This window comes from Loxodonta africana, chromosome 11 (assembly GCF_030014295.1).
Source record: "Loxodonta africana isolate mLoxAfr1 chromosome 11, mLoxAfr1.hap2, whole genome shotgun sequence".
Classification (NCBI taxonomy): Eukaryota; Metazoa; Chordata; class Mammalia; order Proboscidea; family Elephantidae; genus Loxodonta; species Loxodonta africana.
This window is the reverse complement of record NC_087352.1, coordinates 786021-811563: the sequence shown is the minus strand read 5'-3', so window position 1 is coordinate 811563 and position 25543 is coordinate 786021. Positions and strand designations below refer to the sequence as shown.

Genomic DNA, 25543 nt, shown 5'->3' with positions numbered 1-25543 from the left:
CCTGCTACTCCCTCAGGATAGCAGCCAGAAGCTTGGGGGTCACCAGGTCCTTCCTTATTTGACTTGCTGGCTCCCACCACTTTCTCAGGTTTTGTAATTTGCTAGAATGACTCACAGAACTCACCGGAAGTTCTATACTTAGTTCTAATATAGCGAAAAGGATATAAATGAAAAGACACATAGGATGAGGTCTGGAGTGGTTCCCAGTACAGAACTGCCATGTCCCAAAAGGGCACACTACCTTCCCATATGCATCAATGTCTTTCACCAACTAGGAAGACATGGGGATTCAGTGTCCAGAGCTTTTTTTTGGGGGGGGGGATCTTATTAAGTAATGCAAACTCCAGTTCTTCTCCCATGAAGTTAACTGATATGATGAGGTTGACATCAGGAGGCTAATATCAAGTCTGTATCATATGATGGGTCTTTCTGGCAGTCAGACCCCATCTAACGTGAGTCATAAAACCCTCAGGTATAGTCTGGAGTTCTCATCAGACACTTCAATCATTAAAGTTCAAGGTTTTAGAGGTTATCTCTTAGGCATAAAGGACAAAGACCAAATTCTTTGGGTAAAGTTCTTTACCCCACAGATAATAATAGGGGAAACCAGGTGTGGGGTATGTGGAATTCTCTGTACTCTCTTGGCAATCTTTCTGTAAATTTAAACATATCCTATCTTAAAAATATCTAGAAGATGATGCTTTCCTAACAAAATAGACCTAAGAACAGATCATCTCTTTTTATGTGTTTGGGACCTCCAAAGGACCCATAAAAATGCCCTGACAGAGATCCAGCCAAGTGCAGACAGCATGTGGCAACATTACCATGACAGTATCATGCAAGTAATGGTCTCTTTTCGTCTTCAGTCACATAGTAATCAGAAACAAGAAATAGGCTGGGAGATTAAAAAGAGAAGTGGAAAGGTACAAGCCATCCATGTCTTGCCTCATTTGCCATCTTCCCCTCTATGACCTGCCTGAGCCAAGGGAGGGCGAGAAGCCTCATCTGCAAATAACCATTAAGGTTCTACTTTCTACGCCAGACTCAAGATTGGGGCAGGGAAAGGGCAAGCAAGGAGGGACAGGATTGACCATGATCTCATACCTGTCCCACCAAACTTAATGGGATAACGTTAGACAAGAATGAAGTTGCCTTATGACCACATCCCCCAAGTCGTGGTTACTCATTATGACATTCACATACTTTCACCGAACTCCACCGCAGCTGAGGGTTGGCGTGCAATCTAGGTTCCGCAGGCACTACTGGAACCTTGGGGGTGGAGGAAGTGAGCATCACTGGGCTGAGGCAGCGTGTGGAGGGACAGGACCCGGTGGCAGGAATGATGGCTTCTGAGGGGGCTATGGCAGTTTCCAGCATCCAGACCCTAGGACACTAGGTGCTGAGCAGTGGGTGGTAGCAGCAGTGGTGGTTCCCCTTCAACAGGAATCTTACCACCCGTTTTCTGGATTCTGCAGCATGTAAGCCCCTTTCCTTGGTGTCTTAGTCATCTAGTGCTGCTGTCACAGAAACACCACAAGTGGGTGCCTTAACAAAGAGAAATGGTTCCTTCATAGTCCAGGAGGCCAGAAGTCCGACTTCAGGGTGCCAGCTCCAGGGGAAGGCATTCTCTGCTGGCTCTGAAAGAAGGTCCTCGTCGTCAATCTTTCCAGTCTAGGAGCTTCTCAGCGCAGGGACCCTGTGTCCAAAGGACACACTATTCTCCTAGCTCGTGTTTCCTTGTGGTATATGGCCCCCATGTATTCTCCTAGCTCGTGTTTCTTTGTGGTATATGGCCCCCATGTATTCTCCTAGCTTGTGTTTCTTTGTGGTATATGGCCCCCATGTATTCTCCTAGCTCGTGTTTCTTTGTGGTATATGGCCCCCATGTATTCTCCTAGCTCGTGTTTCTTTGTGGTATATGGCCCCCATGTATTCTCCTAGCTCGTGTTTCCTTGTGGTATATGGCCCCCATGTCTCTCTGCTCACTTCACTCCTTTTTTTTTTTAATAATTTTTATTGTGCTTTAAGTGAAAGTTTACAAATCAATTCAGTCTCTCAAATACCCACATACACCTTGCTACACACTCCCAATTACGCTCCCCCTGAGACAGCCCGCTCCCTCCCTCCACTCTTTTCGTGTCCATGTCGCCAGCTTCTAACCCCCTCCACCCTCTCATCCTCCCTCCAGGCAGGAGATGCCAACATAGTCTCATGCGTCCACCTGATCCAAGAAGCTCACTCCTCACCAGCATCCCTCTCCAACCCATTGTCCAGTCCAATCCGTATCTGAAGAGTTGGCTTTGGGAATGGTTCCTGTCCTGGGGCGACAGACGGTCTGGGGGCCATGACCACTGGGGTCCTTCTAGTCTCAGTCAGACCATTAAGTCTGGTCTTTTTATGAGACTTTGGGGTCTGCATCCCACTGCCCTCCTGCTCCCTCAGGGGTTCTCTGTTGTGTTCCCTGTCAGGGCAGTCATCGGTTGTGGCCGGGCACCATCTAGTTCTTCTGGTCTCAGGATAATGTAGTCTCTGGTTCATGTGGCCCTTTCTGTCTCTTGGGCTCGTAATTACCTTGTGTCCTTGGTGTTCTTCATTCTCCTTTGATCCAGGTGGGTTGAGACCAATTGGTGCATCTTAGATGGCTGCTTGCTAGCTTTTAAGACCCCAGACGCCGCTCTTCAATCACTTCACTCTTTTATGTGTCAAAAGGTTGGCTCAAGACACAATACAATTTTGTAGATTGAGTCTCGCCTCATTAACATAACTGCTGCTAATCCCATCTCATCAACCTCATAAAGACAGAATTTACAACACATAAGAAAATCACATAGGATGACAAAATGGCAGACAATCACCCAATACTGGGGATCATGACCTTATCAAATTGATACATATATTTTTGGGGGACACAATTCAAACCATGATGCTTGGCCCTCCTGAATATTCTTAATTACAAAATATCCTTTATTAAACCTCTTACTGCTTAAAATATACAGAATGATGGATTTTGTTATCTGCAACTTTTTCTCTGTTCTAATAAAACAAAACAAAAAACCCGTTGCTGTCAAGTGGATCCAACCCACAGCGACTCTGTAGGAGGGCAGAACTGCCCCATAGGGTTTCCAAGGAGTGCCTGGTGGATTCAAACTGCTGACATCTTGGTTAGCAGCAGTAGCTTTTGGCCACTCTGCCACCAGGGTTTCCAATAGAGACATCAATCAATAAACGGTACCAGAATATATTTAACAGTGAGAGAAAAAATATAACAGCAGTTGAGAATTAGATCAGTATTTTTCAAGAAAAATATTTAGGGTGAGACGATTCAGTAACAAAGCCAGAAAACTTAACCTAAAAGAGGTCAGCAAACTACAGTCTACAGGCAAATCTGGCCTGCTGCTGGTTTTTATAAAGTCTTGTTGGAACAGTCAATATTCCTCAGACTCCATGACATTCTGGCCTGGACAGTGCTTGTTGTGGGGGCTGCGCTGTGCATTGTAAGATGTTTAGCAGCAGCCATGGCCTCTACCCTAATTCTAACAACCAAAAATGTCTCTGGACATCACCAAACGTCCCTCAGGGGACAAAACTCCCCTGGTTGGGAACCATTGGCTTGGCTTACATACTAAAAGAGGAAGACCTTCAACAAAATGGACTGATACAATGGCTGCAACAATGGGCTCAAGCATAACAGCAATTGTGAGGATGGCACAGGACCAGGCAGTGTTTCGTTTTGTTGTACGTTGGGTCACTATGAGCCAGAACCGAATTGACGGCACCTAACAACAAACCTTCATACAAAAAGCTTACTGGCCCCTTTTCCCACAAAGGCAGAAGATATATAACTAAGCTAAGAAACTAAGCTGCAAAGCATGTGACAAAAACAATTTCCTTAACAAAGTTCCTATACAGTGCTTTAGAAAAACAGCTCCAATTAAGGAAAAGGAAACAGATACGAATAGGCAATTCATAGAAAAAGTCCAAGTGGCCTTTAGGTGGGATAGATGCTCAGCCTTACTGACAGTTAAGAAAATCAAAATTGAGGGCACCTTTTTTTTCTCTCCCTTTATCCAACTTAACAAAAAAGGTCCAGTTGACAGGAAATAGAGTCATTCCTGGAGAGATTAATGGTGAATTTTACAAAATAATAAGGCATTAACTATTACATTTGAAATATACTATATCGGCAGGCAAGGAATCCAACTAGTAGGAATTCACCCACCCTTAGAAATAAAAGCACCAGCATGCAATAACATATTAGTAAAGCCATTTATTGTTCAATTGTTTGTAAAAACAACCGAAAACCTGAACTTTCATCTGTGGTAAAATGGGCTGACTCTATTATGGTTTGTCCATATTACTTGAGTCTTCAAAGATCTAAATAGATCTGTAGGTAGTGAGTGGAAGGAGGCCCGTGGTGTGTTACCAAGTCAGAAAAGGCGGCTGCACCTCAGCGTGTATGCACAACCCCATTTAAAATACACACAGTTACCACGTCGTGGGAGGACACATCCTTTAGGGGACCAGTGTGGACAGAATAGGTTTGATTTACCTTTGCATCCTTCCCCTGGTTTTGGTGAAACATGCAGGAAGAGAATTTTTAAGTCTTAAAAAATATGTATACATGGGCAGAACACAAAAGTAACATCTCAACATTTATTATAACAAAAAATGCTACAAGGTTGTAATGAAACCAGTACCATGACCATGTCTAGTTTCCCGGGCTTATTAATTCTTCTAAAGTGTACAATTTTCCCTCTTAAAAAAAATACCTCCAACTTTCAAGATCAGACTTATGAAATAAATATATCAGTGCAGATGATTTTTAATAATTCATTTCTATCTTTTAAAAAAATGCTTAAATTTTTGTTACAAATTGTCCTCCAGTGGGTTGACTAATATTTGGTGATAACTGAAGTAACACACGTTTACATTTAACTCGCTTTATCAGTGTTCTTTCCACGGCACGGGCAGCAGAGTCCACTGGATGGGGATTACTTCAAACGTGAACGAAGACCAGGTCAGGCCAAGTGGACAGCCGCAGTAACTCGGGCTGAATATGCGCGATCTGCACTAGTTCTCAGCTACTACTTTAGACAGCCAAGGTATTTCAGTGTCTAGTTTCCAATGTGTAAACACTGTATTTACACATGCTTTAACAGCTGCGCAGGTCGTGGACACTCTGGATAGTTTTCTACCTTCCTCAGGCTGCTAGATTTGACTTGCTGCGATTTTATCATAAGTACGATGGTTTGTTTTGTTTTTATAGCTGATTTGATTTTGGATGCTGTTTTCCCCAGTTTGGTAGAAGGGTTATGCTAGCCTCACAGCTGTGACTCTTTGTATCTTGAAGACTCAGAGGAGTTTACCTTTGAGATAATCTGGTACTAGAAGAATTTTATGGTGTAGCTTTTTGATAAATCAGTTTCTTCTTGGTTTTTACTTTATTCAGGAAAACAATACTTTTTCAGGTTTCAGATATACTGTAGAGAGCTCAATATAAACATGCTGTCGTCTTCCTAAAGTTCAATAAATGTGTGTGTATACATGTGTATATATATACATGAGTGTGTGTATGTTCCCAGGTTACAAATGAGATCCATTCGTATCTAATGTCAGTCACATGTTCATCTTAGTATATAGTGTAACTTTCTATGCACAAAAACATTAAAGAAACACGTCTAGATACCCTAAAACATCTTCAACACAATAATGTTTTGATGCACAAAGTAGCGCCCATTTGTTATTACAAACCATTGTATGTGCCTCGAATTTCTAATACAGGCTTTACAGGGGTTGATTTGTAACTAAGGGTTGTACATAAATCGGACACTCATAACTTGGGGACTGTTTGTATATATAATTTTTTTTAATGGTAATTTCCAGGAATCAGATATTTTGCAAAAGGCTGGGTATAAACACAAACATTTGAGATGCTTTTGGTTGTTACCAGATATGCATGGGGTTTATTTCACACAAGTTCAGGGACAGGGCGGCTCTGAGTTGTTTCAGCAGCTCATGTCAAGGACATGGGTAATTCCAACCCATGCCCTGTGGCAATCTCATCCCATCACCCCTCCGGATGCAAAATGACCACAATTCTAGGACTCACACAGATATGCACACTGATTCTAAGGTGAATGTTTCCTCCCATTTTGTTAGGAAAGAAAATTGAAGCTCGGCTGCAGACTCAGGCTCACCTTTTCCGTGGCTTCTGCAAAGCAAGCTAGGAGAGCAAGGTTCTGGCACTGACAACCTCAGGTGGGTGGCAGGCTCTTCATGGCAAAGGGAAATTGGTAATGACGGACGGAAGGTAGGTGGCCAACAGTGTCTGCCAGAACAACACTGCCTTGTTTCTTTAAATCTCCTCCATTTTTGTAGTAACATATTCTTTCTCATCCGTGATGCTTGCTTTCTTGCAAACTTACCAAGGTTTAGGGTGCACTCTTTTCATTCAAATAGTTTTTTTTTTCCATTTCATGAATTCAACACCTTTCCTTTTTCGCTTTACACTTCCCGTTAAAGCTTTTCTACATATTGAGTTGAATGATTTTTCACTCTCTCATTCCTTCGATCAACAGATACTTACTGGGAACCTCCCAGGAACAGGCAGTTCACCACGTGCTGTGAGGTCGGGATGAATCCTGGCCTGACTGCCCCTGTTCTCTACACACAGTAAGAACTTTTCTCAGAGTATAGCTTTGTTCACATCCTACAAATTTCAACATGCAGCATCCTTTGTCATTCGTTCCTAGTGGTAATTTGCCTTGATCTCCTTTTTAACAGAGTTATTTAGACAGATATCTTTTAGATTTTCCAGATTTTGCCAAGCCATTGTTATTTTCTAATTCTCTAAGACAGACGCCAGAGATTGTGGCACGTCTTTTGTTATGTGAAAGGTTTTAATAAATCATCTACATCTTCCCTCTGAATTCCTAATGGCTGACCTCACAGCACCCCACACTTACTCTACATTACATTAGGAGTCCCCTGATGGGCACAAGGGTGAACTATGAATGAAAGCTTTACAGTTACTGTGTTCTCTCCAGAAAGAATTACCTAACACTCAACGAAGACAGCAAGGTGATGGAAGATGTTCCCACATTCACCGTGCACATGGCCTTCCTTCCGTCATCTCTAATAGGATGCAACCGTGAGAATAACAAAGTGAAGGAATAATAAAAGCAGCTCTCATTCTGAACACTTTCATTACCAGCTGGACAGTGTTCTCAGGGACATAAGTGTATTTTTTCAATCCTCACAATGCTACTAAGAAATGTGGCGACTGCGCTAATTTATACATGAGAAAACTCAGCGTTAAGGAATTTGCCCTTTATGAAACAAGTTATAATGGCTAGGGTAAGTAAAGACAAAATATTGGTTAAATCCTTTCCCACTTGCATTCAATTCAGGTTAATTCTAGAGAATGGGCACACTAATATTTACCAAGATTTAAGTTGTACATTTTTAACACTAATGTAGTCTTCCTCAAGTATGAATTATCAGATGAATGGCTTGTTAGCTATGGCAAACTGGTATCTCACACATACATTTTTATCATCAATCCTCTGATTTCTCAGAACAATACGAATTCCCTACTGTTGAGAAATGATTGATGTCTCTAACATAATCAAATCCTTTCTAAGCGTCTCCTAATTACGAATTCCCCAACGTTACCTTCTCTGAGCCACAGGAAAAGCCTCCTGCTTTCCTTATATCATGGGGCTTCTCCATCTTTCACTGGTTGGACTCTGAGACACAAATAAATCCTCCCCATTCTAAACATTTATATGGCTTCTCATTAGTAACAAGCATTAAATAAATCCTGGCCTTAAACAAGGACCATTCAGGCCTTACATCCATAGGACGAACTCTGATATTGTTTCCACAGGTATAAACTCTGATATTTAATAAGGTGTTAACCTCAAATGCTTTCCCACATTCCTTATAGTCGGCGTATTTTTTTAACCAGTATGAATTTTCTCATGTCAGTGAAGTTCTTTGCCTTCCCCCATTTCTTCATTCACCCCTCTGTCCTGTATGAATTCTCTGATGTTGATTAAGATGTGAGCCACGAATAAAAGCCTTCCCACACTGCTTACATTCATAAGGTTTCTCACCACTATGAATTTTCTGGTGCCGACTAAGTTCTGAGCCACGGCCAAAGGCCTTCCCACATTCCTTGCACTCATAAGGTTTTTCTCCACTATGACTTCTCTCATGATGAGTAAGTTCTGACCTTCGAATAAAAGCCTTCCCACAGTCCTTACACTTATGGGGTCTCTCACTAGTATGAACTTTTTGATGTCGAATAAGTTCTGTGCTACAAGTAAAGGCCATCCCACATTCCCTACATTCATAGGGCTTTTCACCAGTGTGAGCTCTCTGATGTCGAGTAAGTTCTGAGCCACGACGAAAGGACTTCCCACATTCCTTACATGTATACGGTTTCTCACCAGTATGAACACTCTGATGGCGAACAAGGTGTGAATCAGAGAGAAAAGCTTTGCCACATTGATTACATTTATGGGGTCTCTCACCAGTATGAATTCTTTGATGCAGAATCAGTTGTGAAGCACAACTATATACCTTTCCACATTCCTTACATTCATAGAGTCTCTCATTAGTATGAATTATCTGATGAAGACTAAGTTGTGTGTCATAACGAAAGGCTTTCCCACATTCCCTACATTTATGGGGTGTCTCACCAGTATGGATTCTCTGATGTCGAGAAAGGTGTGAGGGACGGCTAAAGGCTTTCCCACATTCCTTACATTCATAGTATTTCTCATCGGTATGAATTCTCCGATGTAGATTAAGCTGTGAGGTAGATGGAAAGGCCTTTCCACATTCATTACATTTATAAGGTTTCTCACCACTATGAATTCTTTGATGTTGACTAAGCTGAGAACCTGAACTAAAGGCTTTCCCACATTCTTTACATTTATGGGGTTTCTCATCAGTATTAATTTTCTGAGACTGAGGAATTTCAGAGTCACAAGTAAAGGCACATTTCTTATTTTCATTACTTTTTTTGTTATCATAAATTCTCTGATACTGAATCAAGTCTGATCTACTATTAAAGGTTTTCTCACATATTTGACATTCAGAGTCTTTTTCCTTACTATGAATTCTTTCATGTTGAACAGGGCATGGCTGGTACCTGAAAGCTTTCTGACTCTCCCCGCATTCACAGGATTTCTTTTCAGTATGAAATCTCTGATGTCGTCCATCGAGTGTCATTACTGCTGGGCTGAACTGTCCCTCTAACTGGAACTCACCTTCTCTGTCATCTCTGAGTCTGGTACGCTCAAGGTTAGAGCTTCTAAGTCTTTCTGTTATCTCCTGTTGCAATGATTCAATTTCGTAAATGTCTCCCTTTAGAGAAAAATTCTTGGTTTCCGTTCTGGATTCCCAATCTGTAAGATAACAAGATAAACAAAAACAGGTGGTATTTTCATATCGCACGAGAAAGGAAAGTTCTAAGGTAGAAATGACAAACTAAAAATGGTGAATAATTTAAAGTCCATTCGATGGGGGACGAAAGGTCTCTTCAATGGTGCTGGGAAAACTGGATTTCCGCGTGCAGAAAAATGAAACAGGATTCATGTCTCACCCCACACAAAAATAAATTTAAAATGGATTAAGGGCCTAAATGTGTAAACTGAAACAATAGAATTCTTAGAAGAAAAAGCAGGAGCAATGCTGTAAGACCCAGCTTTTAACAATGGATTATCTAATATAATAACAAACGCACAAACAGCAAACAAAAAAATAAAGGGGACATCATGAAAACGAAAAAAGGTTTTGTTCATCAAAAGACTTTACCAAAAACATGAAAATACAAGCTACTGACCAGGAGAATATCTTTGGAAACCATATATATGACAAGAATTTAATAACCAAAATATATATAAAACTTTGACAACTTAACAACAAAAAGACAAATAATCATAAAATGGACAAAGGACATGAAAAGACAGTTCACCAAAGAGGACATTCAAATGGCCACCAAACATATGAAAAGATGCTCAGTGTCATCAGCCATGAGATGCAAATTAAAACTACAATGAGATATCATTTCACTCCCACTAGGATGGCAAAAATTAAAGAAAAAAAAAAAACAGAACATATGTTGGCGAGGATGTGGGAAAACTGGAACCCATATCCACTGCTGGTGGGAAAGTAAAATGGTATACAGCTGTAGTGAAAACCGGTGTGGCAGTTCCAGAAAAACCTAAAAATAGAACTACCATTTAAAAAAAAAACAACCAAACCCATTGCCAATGAGATGATTCTGACTCAGAGCAACCCTACAGGACAGCGCAGAACTGCACCATAGGGTTTCCAAGGAGCGGCTGGTGGATTCAAACTGCTGACCTTTTGGTTAGCAGTCGCAGCTCTTAACCACTGCACCACCAGGGCTCCAGAACTATCATGTGACCCTGCAATTCCACTCCTAGGTAAACCCAAAAGACTTGAAAGCAGAGACTCACACAGAGACTTATACACCAATGTTCACTGCAGCACTATTCACTGTTGAATTCGTCTATGTTCTGTTGTGTATATTCTCAACAACAACAAAATAAATAAAATTTAGGGGAAAAAAAAGATTACAGCCTAGGAAACGCTATGGGACAGCACTTCTACCCTGTCACATAGGGTCACTATGAGTTAGAATCGATTCGATGGCACACAACAACAAACAGGATAAAGAGGGACATAAAATTTAAATGTCTGAATGTCTTGCTTTTTTCTTCCCCCTTATGGAAGGCAGGGTGTTATCGGAGGAAATCAGGAGGAAATATGGTTTCCATTTCATTGTAGTGGTATTTTTAGCATCAGCTATCTTACAAGATTAGTTCAATGACCACAGCTTTACAGCTTTAACTTTGTATTAAAGCATAATATAAAGAAAGAAAAATGTACCTACCACACACACACACACAAAAATTTTTTTTAAATGATGAGGCTTCTACATTTTGATCATAGTGGTAAATTTACAAGAATCTATACACACGTACTAAACCCATCGCTATCAACTCAATTCTGACTCATAGCGACCCTACTGGACAGAGTAGAACTGCCCCATAGGGTTTAGAAGGAATGGCTGGTGGATTCAAACTGCTGACCTTCTGGTTAGCAGATGAGCTCTTAACTACTGCGCCACCAGGGCTCCTTCATAGTACTAAAACCAAAACCAAACCCAGTGCCGTTGAGTCGATTCCAACTCACAGCGACTCTACAGGACAGAGTAGAACTGCCCCATAGTTTCCAAGGAGCACCTGGCGGATTCAAACTGCCGACCCCTTTGGTTAGCAGCCGTAGCACTTAACCACTACGCCACCAGGCTTTCCTTCATGGTACTAGATACCAAAAAATAAAATATGAGTGCATATAAAAACTAATAAAATCTGAATAAGGTCTGTAGTTACTACTATCGTACCAACATCAATTTCCTGGTGTTGACAATATACTAATGTTATATTATTACTTCGGAAAGCTGGATGAAGGGTACTATGGGATTTACATTAGCTTTACCCAAAAAATTGGTCTTTGCCCTCAGTTCCTGAGAGATAATCTCTAAAAAATCTTGTACTTTAAGTGTCTTTGATACAGACTCCAGAGCTTATACTGTATTTATACTCTAATCAAATGGCAGAAATTGGTAGAATGGATTAAAAAACATTAACAACAAGACATGATCCAAGTACATGCTATCTAGAAGAGACTCACTTTAGACTAAAGGATACAAATAGGTTAAAAGTAAAAGAGTGGAAAAAGATAAGACTTTGCAAAGAGAAACCAAAAGTTAGCTGGAGTTGCTATGGTAATATCAGACAAAATGAACTTTAAGACAAAAATTGTTACTAGAGACAAGGAAGGATATTTTATAATGGTAAGATTATTGATCCATCAGGAAGCTATACCATTATAAACATATATGAACCTGATAACAGAGGCCCAAAATACTGTTATGGATTGAACTGTATTCCCCTCAAAACATGTGTCAACTTGGGGGGAATATTCCCAGTATTGTGTGGTTGTCCTCCGTTTTGTGATATGATGTAATTTTCCTATGTGTTGTAAATTCTACTCTCTGTGGTTAATAAGGCAAGATTAGGTTATGTTAAAGAGAATTAGGGTGGGATACAATACCCTTCCTCAGGTCACAGCCCTGATTCTATGTAAGGGAAGTTTCCCTGGGGTGTGGCCTGCATCACCTTTTATCTTACAATAGATAAAAGGAGAGAGAAGCAGAGAGATAGGGGACCTCATGCCACCAAGAAAGAAGCACTGGGCGTGGAGCATGTTGGGACCTGAGGTTCTTGTGCTGAGAAGCTCCTAGACCAAGGGGAAGATTGATGACAAGGACCTTCCCCCAGAGCCGACAAGAGAGAGAAAGCTTTCCCCTGGAGGTGGTACCCTGAATTTGGACTTTCAGCCTCCTAAATTGTGAGAGAATAAATTTCTATTCATTAAAGCCATCCACCTGTGGTATTTGTTACAGCAGCACTAGATGACTAAGACATCAACTAAACGTAACAAACATTTATAGAACATTTCGCCCAATGACAGAATACATTCTTCTCAAGCACACATTGAAATTCTCCAGGACAGACCATATGCTAAGCCACAAACAGGCCTCAATAAGTTTTTAAAGAACTGATCATGCCAAGTATGTTCTCCAATCACAATGTAGAAAAATTAAAAATTAATAACAAAAAATGTGGTAAATATTTGGAAATTAAACAATACTCCTAAATGGGTCAAACAAGAAATCATAAAAGAAATTAGAAAATACTTTGAGATGAATGAAAATGAAGAGGCCATGTACCAAAACATACAGGATGCCACTAAAAAAGGACTTGGAGGGAATTTTACAGCTGTTAAAGCCAGTAAGAAAAACAAGAAAGATCTCAAATAATAACCTGATCTCACCCCTTAAGAAGTTGGAAAAGAGCAAATTAAACCCAAAGTAGTCACGAGGGAGGAAATAATAAGGATTAGAGCAGAAGTAAAGGAAATAGAGCATACAAAAATAATCAACAAAACCAATAGCTGGTTCTTTGAAAAGATTAACAAAATCAACAAACCTTTAGCTAGACTAAGAAAAATGAGAGAAAATTCAAATTACTAAAATCAGAAATCAGAGTGGAGAGATCACTACCACCCTTACAGAAATAAAAAGGATTATAATGGAATGCTATGAACAACTATATGTCAGCAAATTAGATAACGCAGATGAAATTCCTACAAAGACACAAACTACTGGAATTGACTCGAGAAGAAACAGAATGTCTCAACAGACCTATAATAATTAAAGAGACTGAATAAGTGATTAAAAAAAAAAAACTACCAACTAAGAAAGCCCAAAACTAGACAGCTTCACTGATAAGTCCAGCAAATATTTAAAGAAGAATGCAAATCCTTCAGACGCTTCCAAAATATCAAAGAGGAAGGAGTATGTCTCAACCGAATCTATGAAGTGAGTGTTACTCTGACACCACACCAGACAAAGACATCACAGAAAAACTACAGGCCAGTATCCCCTGAGCACGGAAGTACAGTCCTCAACAAAATACTATCAAACTGAATCCGGCAACATATAAAAAGGATTACACACTATGACCGAGTGGGATTTATTCCAGGAATGCTAGGTTGGTTTAACATCCAAACATCTACCTATGTAATAACACAAAAAACCAAACCTGTTGCGATCAAGTCAATTCCGACTCACAGCAACCCTACAGAACAGAGTAGAACTGCCCCATACTACTTCCAAGGAGCGGCTGGTGGCTTCGAACATGATGACCTTTTAGGTTAGCAGCTGAGCTCTTAACCTCTGTGCCCCCAGGGTCCATCAATGTAACACACCATATTAACAGAACAAAGGACAACAGCCACACAAATATCAACAGATGCAGAAAAAGCATTTAACAAAAGCATTTTAATCCCCTTCCATGATAAAATTACACTCAACAAACTAGGAAGAGAAGAGAACCTGTATGTGAATGTTCATAGCTACATTACTCGTAACAGCCAAAAAATGGGAAAACCTATATAGGTCCATCGATTGATGAGTTGGTAAATAAAACGTGCTATAGCTATACAATGGAACATTATTTAGCCATAAAAAGGAATGAAATACTGATACATGCTGCAGCATGGACGGACCTTGAAAACATTATGCTAAATGAAAGACGCCAGTCACAAAAAGACTACATATTGTGTGATTTCATTAACATGAAACGTACAGAAGGCAAATTCATAGAGACTGTAAGTAGATTAGTGGTTGCCTAGGGCTGGGTGTAGGGGTAAAAGAAAGGGCAGTGATTGGGTCTGGGGTTTCATTTTGGGGTTGATAAAAATGTACTAAAATTAGACCGTGGTGATGGTTGCACTAGTCTGTAATGTATTTTGGGCGCAGTTGGCAAACACAGAACGCGCGCATTATTTGTGTAAAAATATGGTACTAAAAACCACCTTAACTGGGTGATATTTTTTTTAATGTGTTTTAGGTGAAAGTTTACAATGCAAATTACAAACGGGTAAATTTTACGATACATAACTTATATTCCAACAAAGCTGTTTTCAAAAAAGAGGACAAAACTGGACCCAAAGTACAGTTGAAATGGCTGTCAGAGGGCAAGGAGGAGGGCACATCCTCTCTGAAATGAGAAGGGTATACGAGAGAACGCAGCAGGAGAGTGGTAAGAGTTGTAAAAACTGAAATTCATTTGGAAGCTTATGCTGAAAACCTGTACTTTTTTCTCTGAGCCTCAGGCCTTTACAGAGAACTTTAGTAGCAACATCTCAGGAGCGCTGACTTGTCCCAGGCCACCTCAGTTACTACCTACAATGGCCTCCCATGCAATTCACCGTCACTCACCTGGACACCATCCTTCTGCCTCCTCCCTTCTAACCATCCAGGGCTCTCTCCCCTGCTCCAATAAGGAGATCACGCTTGGCTTAGAATCAGAAAGTCCTGCTCAAGGAAAAGGGGGGAGAAAAGGACAAGGTTATGCTGCGGGTGTCCCAGAATTAAAATCAGTCTGTGATTAGCAAAGAAAGAAGAGCAAATCGATTAAGGGGTAGAGTAAGGGGTGAAGGGCAGAATAAGGCAGCCTATTTTTAACTCCACAAGGGACAAATCATTACTTCAGCCACACACTTGAAAAGTGCTCACAAGAAATTCACAGCAAAGAACAGAGAAATTTCAAAAGGCCAGGTCTGAATTTTGGGGAACAAAGAAACCTACCCAGCGAGACCAGGGTGTCGTAATTCTTCAATATTACATCTTGGTACAGCTCCTTCTGAGTTGACTCCAAGCATTCCCACTCCTTCTGAGAAAAGTAAACGGCCACATCTTCGAACTTCAAACCCTGAAACCATAAATAAATATACTATTTGTGAAAGTAACAAACAAAGCCATCCTTACGATGGAATAAAACAAATGGGGAAAGCAATATAGAACGGGGACATTACTGGGAAACAAGGCTGTGCTGGGCGCTTTAACACAGACAGGTCACAGGTGTGGAAACCAGAGGCTGCCACTCCCACAGTTCCTGAACATTCCTGCTCCTGCAGATGTAACTCCACCCAGGTCTGGGAATAAAGGAAGTCCAGACAACTGGTGTTTCCCAACAAACAAAACCACACACACAGGTACACAGCACACTGTATGCCTGGTACACAAGAATTCTCAACACTTGTGATCGCCTCCTTCCCATTCATTCAGTAAAGAAAATTGTTTAAAAGTCTGAATCATTTTAAATTATCTTGTAAAATCTTTATTTTTGAAAATATGCTTTAAACATAACTTATGCAATCTAATGATTCCTTAAAATTTCAGGCTCATAAATATGTCAGGATATTAAACCCCTATCACTTTTCCCTACTATTGTAAATTCTTTAACAGTCCCCATTTTTACTGGCACTGGTTGGACAGGTTCTTTAATATTCCTTCGCAATTTGGAAAGTCACTATTCCTCAACATTTGTTACTTCTTAACAGCGACAATGGCTAAACTGTACTTGTTACCATAAATTGTTCCCAACTACACTCTCCTTGTTCCTGAGCTACTAAAACTAATGAAGGAAGGTACAGACTAACATCAGTGTGACCCAGAATGAGCACGCACTGCACACCTTCAAAATGGACTCATTTGTTGGTGTCCGCCTCGCAGAGGCTCCCTGGGACTATCCCAGAACTCCATAAAGTCAATCTATTATATCCACCATCATATCTCCAGAACTAAAACCTCAGAGAACTAGAGATATGGGCGGATACTGAGACTACGACTCAACGTCAATTCCCTTCTGGTCTAACTGGAAACCCCAGTTTGCAACATGTAGTCCCACTTTAGCACTCACCTCCACTTCATCAAAGCACAGCTCTAACAAGGGAGATCTAAAATTTCCAGCAAGGGTAGGTTTTCCGCTCCATCAGCACTCCTGGTGGAAGGAGATGCATTTAGGAAATACTAAGTGAGTTGCTGACTGGACACCCAAACGCTCATCTGAGAACAGACGGGCGCTTGAGGAAGGCTAACAGTCCCTGGTACCATCACTCACTGGAATGGGAAGAAGGCTAACAGTCCCTGGTACCATCACTCACTGGAATGGGAAGAAGGCTAACAGTCCCTGGTACCATCACTCACTGGAATGGGAAGAAGGCTAACAGTCCCTGGTACCATCACTCACTGGAATGGGAAGAAGGCTAACAGTCCCTGGTACCATCACTCACTGGAATGGGAAGAAGGCTAACAGTCCCTGGTACCATCACTCACTGGAGTGGGAAGAAGGCTAACAGTCCCTGGTACCATCACTCACTGGAGTGGGAAGAAGGCTAACAGTCCCTGGTACCATCACTCACTGGAGTGGGAAGAAGGCTAACAGTCCCTGGTACCATCACTCACTGGAATGGGAAGAAGGCTAACAGTCCCTGGTACCATCACTCACTGGAATGGGAAGAAGGCTAACAGTCCCTGGTACCATCACTCACTGGAATGGGAAGAAGGCTAACAGTCCCTGGTACCATCACTCACTGGAGTGGGAAGAAGGCTAACAGTCCCTGGTACCATCACTCACTGGAGTGGGAAGAAGGCTAACAGTCCCTGGTACCATCACTCACTGGAGTGGGAAGAAGGCTAACAGTCCCTGGTACCATCACTCACTGGAGTGGGAAGAAGGCTAACAGTCCCTGGTACCAACACTCACTGGAGTGGGAAGAAGGCTAACAGTCCCTGGTACCATCACTCACTGGAGTGGGAAGAAGGCTAACAGTCCCTGGTACCATCACTCACTGGAGTGGGAAGAAGGCTAACAGTCCCTGGTACCATCACTCACTGGAATGGGAAGAAGGCTAACAGTCCCTGGTACCATCACTCACTGGAGTGGGAAGAAGGCTAACAGTCCCTGGTACCATCACTCACTGGAATGGGAAGAAGGCTAACAGTCCCTGTACCATCACTCACTGGAGTGGGAAGAAGGCTAACAGTCCCTGGTACCATCACTCACTGGAATGGGAAGAAGGCTAACAGTCCCTGGTACCATCACTCACTGGAGTGGGAAGAAGGCTAACAGTCCCTGGTACCATCACTCACTGGAGTGGGAAGAAGGCTAACAGTCCCTGGTACCATCACTCACTGGAGTGGGAAGAAGGCTAACAGTCCCTGGTACCATCACTCACTGGAGTGGGAAGAAGGCTAACAGTCCCTGGTACCATCACTCACTGGAGTGGGAAGAAGGCTAACAGTCCCTGGTACCATCACTCACTGGAGTGGGAAGAAGGCTAACAGTCCCTGGTACCATCACTCACTGGAATGGGAAGAAGGCTAACAGTCCCTGGTACCATCACTCACTGGAGTGGGAAGAAGGCTAACAGTCCCTGGTACCATCACTCACTGAAATGGGAAGAAGGCTAACAGTCCCTGGTACCATCACTCACTGGAGTGGGAAGAAGGCTAACAGTACCTGGTACCATCACTCACTGGGGTGGGAAGAAGGCTAACAGTCCCTGGTACCATCACTCACTGGAGTGGGAAGAAGGCTAACAGTCCCTGGTACCATCACTCACTGGAGTGGGAAGAAGGCTAACAGTCCCTGGTACCATCACTCACTGGAGTGGGAAGAAGGCTAACAGTCCCTGGTACCATCACTCACTGGAGTGGGAAGAAGGCTAACAGTCCCTGGTACCATCACTCACTGGAATGGGAAGAAGGCTAACAGTCCCTGGTACCATCACTCACTGGAGTGGGAAGAAGGCTAACAGTCCCTGGTACCATCACTCACTGGAGTGGGAAGAAGGCTAACAGTCCCTGGTACCATCACTCACTGGAGTGGGAAGAAGGCTAACAGTCCCTGGTACCATCACTCACTGGAGTGGGAAGAAGGCTAACAGTCCCTGGTACCATCACTCACTGGAGTGGGAAGAAGGCTAACAGTCCCTGGTACCATCACTCACTGGAATGGGAAGAAGGCTAACAGTCCCTGGTACCATCACTCACTGGAGTGGGAAGAAGGCTAACAGTCCCTGGTACCATCACTCACTGGAATGGGAAGAAGGCTAACAGTCCCTGGTACCATCACTCACTGGAGTGGGAAGAAGGCTAACAGTCCCTGGTACCATCACTCACTGGAGTGGGAAGAAGGCTAACAGTCCCTGGTACCATCACTCACTGGAGTGGGAAGAAGGCTAACAGTCCCTGGTACCATCACTCACTGGAGTGGGAAGAAGGCTAACAGTCCCTGGTACCATCACTCACTGGAGTGGGAAGAAGGCTAACAGTCCCTGGTACCATCACTCACTGGAGTGGGAAGAAGGCTAACAGTCCCTGGTACCATCACTCACTGGAATGGGAAGAAGGCTAACAGTCCCTGGTACCATCACTCACTGGAGTGGGAAGAAGGCTAACAGTCCCTGGTACCATCACTCACTGGAGTGGGAAGAAGGCTAACAGTCCCTGGTACCATCACTCACTGGAGTGGGAAGAAGGCTAACAGTCCCTGGTACCATCACTCACTGGAGTGGGAAGAAGGCTAACAGTCCCTGGTACCATCACTCACTGGAGTGGGAAGAAGGCTAACAGTCCCTGGTACCATCACTCACTGGAGTGGGAAGAAGGCTAACAGTCCCTGGTACCATCACTCACTGGAATGGGAAGAAGGCTAACAGTCCCTGGTACCATCACTCACTGGAGTGGGAAGAAGGCTAACAGTCCCTGGTACCATCACTCACTGGAGTGGGAAGAAGGCTAACAGTCCCTGGTACCATCACTCACTGGAGTGGGAAGAAGGCTAACAGTCCCTGGTACCATCACTCACTGGAGTGGGAAGAAGGCTAACAGTCCCTGGTACCATCACTCACTGGAGTGGGAAGAAGGCTAACAGTCCCTGGTACCATCACTCACTGGAGTGGGAAGAAGGCTAACAGTCCCTGGTACCATCACTCACTGGAGTGGGAAGAAGGCTAACAGTCCCTGGTACCATCACTCACTGGAGTGGGAAGAAGGCTAACAGTCCCTGGTACCATCACTCACTGGAATGGGAAGAAGGCTAACAGTCCCTGGTACCATCACTCACTGGAGTGGGAAGAAGGCTAACAGTCCCTGGTACCATCACTCACTGGAGTGGGAAGAAGGCTAACAGTCCCTGGTACCATCACTCACTGGAGTGGGAAGAAGGCTAACAGTCCCTGGTACCATCACTCACTGGAGTGGGAAGAAGGCTAACAGTCCCTGGTACCATCACTCACTGGAGTGGGAAGAAGGCTAACAGTCCCTGGTACCATCACTCACTGGAGTGGGAAGAAGGCTAACAGTCCCTGGTACCATCACTCACTGGAATGGGAAGAAGGCTAACAGTCCCTGGTACCATCACTCACTGGAGTGGGAAGAAGGCTAACAGTCCCTGGTACCATCACTCACTGGAGTGGGAAGAAGGCTAACAGTCCCTGGTACCATCACTCACTGGAGTGGGAAGAAGGCTAACAGTCCCTGGTACCATCACTCACTGGAGTGGGAAGAAGGCTAACAGTCCCTGGTACCATCACTCACTGGAGTGGGAAGAAGGCTAACAGTCCCTGGTACCATCACTCACTGGAGTGGGAAGAAGGCTAACAGTCCCTGGTACCATCACTCACTGGAGTGGGAAGAAGGCTAACAGTCCCTGGTACCATCACTCACTGGAATGGGAAGAAGGCTAACAGTCCCTGGTACCATCACTCACTGGAGTGGGAAGAAGGCTAACAGTCCCTGGTACCATCACTCACTGGAGTGGGAAGAAGGCTAACAGTCCCTGGTACCATCACTCACTGGAGTGGGAAGAAGGCTAACAGTCCCTGGTACCATCACTCACTGGAGTGGGAAGAAGGCTAACAGTCCCTGGTACCATCACTCACTGGAGTGGGAAGAAGGCTAACAGTCCCTGGTACCATCACTCACTGGAGTGGGAAGAAGGCTAACAGTCCCTGGTACCATCACTCACTGGAGTGGGAAGAAGGCTAACAGTCCCTGGTACCATCACTCACTGGAATGGGAAGAAGGCTAACAGTCCCTGGTACCATCACTCACTGGAGTGGGAAGAAGGCTAACAGTCCCTGGTACCATCACTCACTGGAGTGGGAAGAAGGCTAACAGTCCCTGGTACCATCACTCACTGGAGTGGGAAGAAGGCTAACAGTCCCTGGTACCATCACTCACTGGAGTGGGAAGAAGGCTAACAGTCCCTGGTACCATCACTCACTGGAGTGGGAAGAAGGCTAACAGTCCCTGGTACCATCACTCACTGGAGTGGGAAGAAGGCTAACAGTCCCTGGTACCATCACTCACTGGAATGGGAAGAAGGCTAACAGTCCCTGGTACCATCACTCACTGTAGTGGGAAGAAGGCTAACAGTCCCTGGTACCATCACTCACTGGAGTGGGAAGAAGGCTAACAGTCCCTGGTACCATCACTCACTGGAGTGGGAAGAAGGCTAACAGTCCCTGGTACCATCACTCACTGGAGTGGGAAGAAGGCTAACAGTCCCTGGTACCATCACTCACTGGAGTGGGAAGAAGGCTAACAGTCCCTGGTACCATCACTCACTGGAGTGGGAAGAAGGCTAACAGTCCCTGGTACCATCACTCACTGGAATGGGAAGAAGGCTAACAGTCCCTGGTACCATCACTCACTGGAGTGGGAAGAAGGCTAACAGTCCCTGGTACCATCACTCACTGGAGTGGGAAGAAGGCTAACAGTCCCTGGTACCATCACTCACTGGAGTGGGAAGAAGGCTAACAGTCCCTGGTACCATCACTCACTGGAGTGGGAAGAAGGCTAACAGTCCCTGGTACCATCACTCACTGGAGTGGGAAGAAGGCTAACAGTCCCTGGTACCATCACTCACTGGAGTGGGAAGAAGGCTAACAGTCCCTGGTACCATCACTCACTGGAATGGGAAGAAGGCTAACAGTCCCTGGTACCATCACTCACTGGAATGGGAAGAAGGCTAACAGTCCCTGGTACCATCACTCACTGGAGTGGGAAGAAGGCTAACAGTCCCTGGTACCATCACTCACTGGAGTGGGAAGAAGGCTAACAGTCCCTGGTACCATCACTCACTGGAGTGGGAAGAAGGCTAACAGTCCCTGGTACCATCACTCACTGGAGTGGGAAGAAGGCTAACAGTCCCTGGTACCATCACTCACTGGAGTGGGAAGAAGGCTAACAGTCCCTGGTACCATCACTCACTGGAATGGGAAGAAGGCTAACAGTCCCTGGTACCATCACTCACTGGAGTGGGAAGAAGGCTAACAGTCCCTGGTACCATCACTCACTGGAATGGGAAGAAGGCTAACAGTCCCTGGTACCATCACTCACTGGAGTGGGAAGAAGGCTAACAGTCCCTGGTACCATCACTCACTGGAGTGGGAAGAAGGCTAACAGTCCCTGGTACCATCACTCACTGGAATGGGAAGAAGGCTAACAGTCCCTGGTACCATCACTCACTGGAGTGGGAAGAAGGCTAACAGTCCCTGGTACCATCACTCACTGGAATGGGAAGAAGGCTAACAGTCCCTGGTACCATCACTCACTGGAGTGGGAAGAAGGCTAACAGTCCCTGGTACCATCACTCACTGGAATGGGAAGAAGGCTAACAGTCCCTGGTACCATCACTCACTGGAGTGGGAAGAAGGCTAACAGTCCCTGGTACCATCACTCACTGGAGTGGGAAGAAGGCTAACAGTCCCTGGTACCATCACTCACTGGAGTGGGAAGAAGGCTAACAGTCCCTGGTACCATCACTCACTGGAGTGGGAAGAAGGCTAACAGTCCCTGGTACCATCACTCACTGGAGTGGGAAGAAGGCTAACAGTCCCTGGTACCATCACTCACTGGAGTGGGAAGAAGGCTGACAGTCCCTGGTACCATCACTCACTGGAATGGGAAGAAGGCTGACAGTCCCTGGTACCATCACTCACTGGAGTGGGAAGAAGGCTGACAGTCCCTGGTACCATCACTCACTGGAATGGGAAGAAGGCTAACAGTCCCTGGTACCATCACTCACTGGAGTGGGAAGAAGGCTAACAGTCCCTGGTACCATCACTCACTGGAGTGGGAAGAAGGCTAACAGTCCCTGGTACCATCACTCACTGGAGTGGGAAGAAGGCTAACAGTCCCTGGTACCATCACTCACTGGAGTGGGAAGAAGGCTAACAGTCCCTGGTACCATCACTCACTGGAGTGGGAAGAAGGCTAACAGTCCCTGGTACCATCACTCACTGGAATGGGAAGAAGGCTAACAGTCCCTGGTACCATCACTCACTGGAATGGGAAGAAGGCTAACAGTCCCTGGTACCATCACTCACTGGAGTGGGAAGAAGGCTAACAGTCCCTGGTACCATCACTCACTGGAGTGGGAAGAAGGCTAACAGTCCCTGGTACCATCACTCACTGGAGTGGGAAGAAGGCTAACAGTCCCTGGTACCATCACTCACTGGAGTGGGAAGAAGGCTAACAGTCCCTGGTACCATCACTCACTGGAGTGGGAAGAAGGCTAACAGTCCCTGGTACCATCACTCACTGGAGTGGGAAGAAGGCTAACAGTCCCTGGTACCATCACTCACTGGAGTGGGAAGAAGGCTAACAGTCCCTGGTACCATCACTCACTGGAATGGGAAGAAGGCTAACAGTCCCTGGTACCATCACTCACTGGAGTGGGAAGAAGGCTAACAGTCCCTGGTACCATCACTCACTGGAGTGGGAAGAAGGCTAACAGTCCCTGGTACCATCACTCACTGGAATGGGAAGAAGGCTAACAGTCCCTGGTACCATCACTCACTGGAGTGGGAAGAAGGCTAACAGTCCCTGGTACCATCACTCACTGGAATGGGAAGAAGGCTAACAGTCCCTGGTACCATCACTCACTGGAGTGGGAAGAAGGCTAACAGTCCCTGGTACCATCACTCACTGGAGTGGGAAGAAGGCTAACAGTCCCTGGTACCATCACTCACTGGAGTGGGAAGAAGGCTAACAGTCCCTGGTACCATCACTCACTGGAGTGGGAAGAAGGCTAACAGTCCCTGGTACCATCACTCACTGGAGTGGGAAGAAGGCTAACAGTCCCTGGTACCATCACTCACTGGAGTGGGAAGAAGGCTAACAGTCCCTGGTACCATCACTCACTGGAGTGGGAAGAAGGCTAACAGTCCCTGGTACCATCACTCACTGGAGTGGGAAGAAGGCTAACAGTCCCTGGTACCATCACTCACTGGAGTGGGAAGAAGGCTAACAGTCCCTGGTACCATCACTCACTGGAGTGGGAAGAAGGCTAACAGTCCCTGGTACCATCACTCACTGGAGTGGGAAGAAGGCTAACAGTCCCTGGTACCATCACTCACTGGAGTGGGAAGAAGGCTAACAGTCCCTGGTACCATCACTCACTGGAGTGGGAAGAAGGCTAACAGTCCCTGGTACCATCACTCACTGGAGTGGGAAGAAGGCTAACAGTCCCTGGTACCATCACTCACTGGAGTGGGAAGAAGGCTAACAGTCCCTGGTACCATCACTCACTGGAGTGGGAAGAAGGCTAACAGTCCCTGGTACCATCACTCACTGGAGTGGGAAGAAGGCTAACAGTCCCTGGTACCATCACTCACTGGAGTGGGAAGAAGGCTAACAGTCCCTGGTACCATCACTCACTGGAGTGGGAAGAAGGCTAACAGTCCCTGGTACCATCACTCACTGGAGTGGGAAGAAGGCTAACAGTCCCTGGTACCATCACTCACTGGAGTGGGAAGAAGGCTAACAGTCCCTGGTACCATCACTCACTGGAGTGGGAAGAAGGCTAACAGTCCCTGGTACCATCACTCACTGGAGTGGGAAGAAGGCTAACAGTCCCTGGTACCATCACTCACTGGAGTGGGAAGAAGGCTAACAGTCCCTGGTACCATCACTCACTGGAGTGGGAAGAAGGCTAACAGTCCCTGGTACCATCACTCACTGGAGTGGGAAGAAGGCTAACAGTCCCTGGTACCATCACTCACTGGAATGGGAAGAAGGCTAACAGTCCCTGGTACCATCACTCACTGGAATGGGAAGAAGGCTAACAGTCCCTGGTACCATCACTCACTGGAATGGGAAGAAGGCTAACAGTCCCTGGTACCATCACTCACTGGAGTGGGAAGAAGGCTAACAGTCCCTGGTACCATCACTCACTGGAATGGGAAGAAGGCTAACAGTCCCTGGTACCATCACTCACTGGAGTGGGAAGAAGGCTAACAGTCCCTGGTACCATCACTCACTGGAGTGGGAAGAAGGCTAACAGTCCCTGGTACCATCACTCACTGGAATGGGAAGAAGGCTAACAGTCCCTGGTACCATCACTCACTGGAGTGGGAAGAAGGCTAACAGTCCCTGGTACCATCACTCACTGGAGTGGGAAGAAGGCTAACAGTCCCTGGTACCATCACTCACTGGAGTGGGAAGAAGGCTAACAGTCCCTGGTACCATCACTCACTGGAGTGGGAAGAAGGCTAACAGTCCCTGGTACCATCACTCACTGGAGTGGGAAGAAGGCTAACAGTCCCTGGTACCATCACTCACTGGAATGGGAAGAAGGCTAACAGTCCCTGGTACCATCACTCACTGGAGTGGGAAGAAGGCTAACAGTCCCTGGTACCATCACTCACTGGAGTGGGAAGAAGGCTAACAGTCCCTGGTACCATCACTCACTGGAGTGGGAAGAAGGCTAACAGTCCCTGGTACCATCACTCACTGGAGTGGGAAGAAGGCTAACAGTCCCTGGTACCATCACTCACTGGAGTGGGAAGAAGGCTAACAGTCCCTGGTACCATCACTCACTGGAGTGGGAAGAAGGCTAACAGTCCCTGGTACCATCACTCACTGGAATGGGAAGAAGGCTAACAGTCCCTGGTACCATCACTCACTGGAGTGGGAAGAAGGCTAACAGTCCCTGGTACCATCACTCACTGGAGTGGGAAGAAGGCTAACAGTCCCTGGTACCATCACTCACTGGAGTGGGAAGAAGGCTAACAGTCC

The 25543-nt window shown here is 45.0% G+C and overlaps 1 protein-coding gene across 3 annotated transcripts in view; it reads right to left on the bottom strand.

Moving 5' to 3' along the window:
* Positions 1-487: 487 nt before the first annotated feature.
* The window catches only part of LOC104847146 (zinc finger protein 568-like), a 34800-nt gene continuing 9744 nt past the window's right edge, over positions 488-25543 (bottom strand). The window contains exons 3-6 of one of the 3 annotated variants that reach the window (XM_064293258.1): positions 16374-16454; positions 15260-15383; positions 14891-14986; positions 488-9416 (exon numbers count right to left, since the gene is read on the bottom strand). In XM_064293258.1, the coding sequence (XP_064149328.1) occupies positions 8017-9416; positions 14891-14927 (1437 nt within the window). In that variant the 5' untranslated portion in view covers positions 14928-14986; positions 15260-15383; positions 16374-16454 and the 3' untranslated portion in view covers positions 488-8016. The remainder of the gene's footprint in view (positions 9417-14890; positions 14987-15259; positions 15384-16373; positions 16455-25543) is intronic. The other 2 variants (XM_023541479.2, XM_023541478.2) reach the window with 2 other exon arrangements.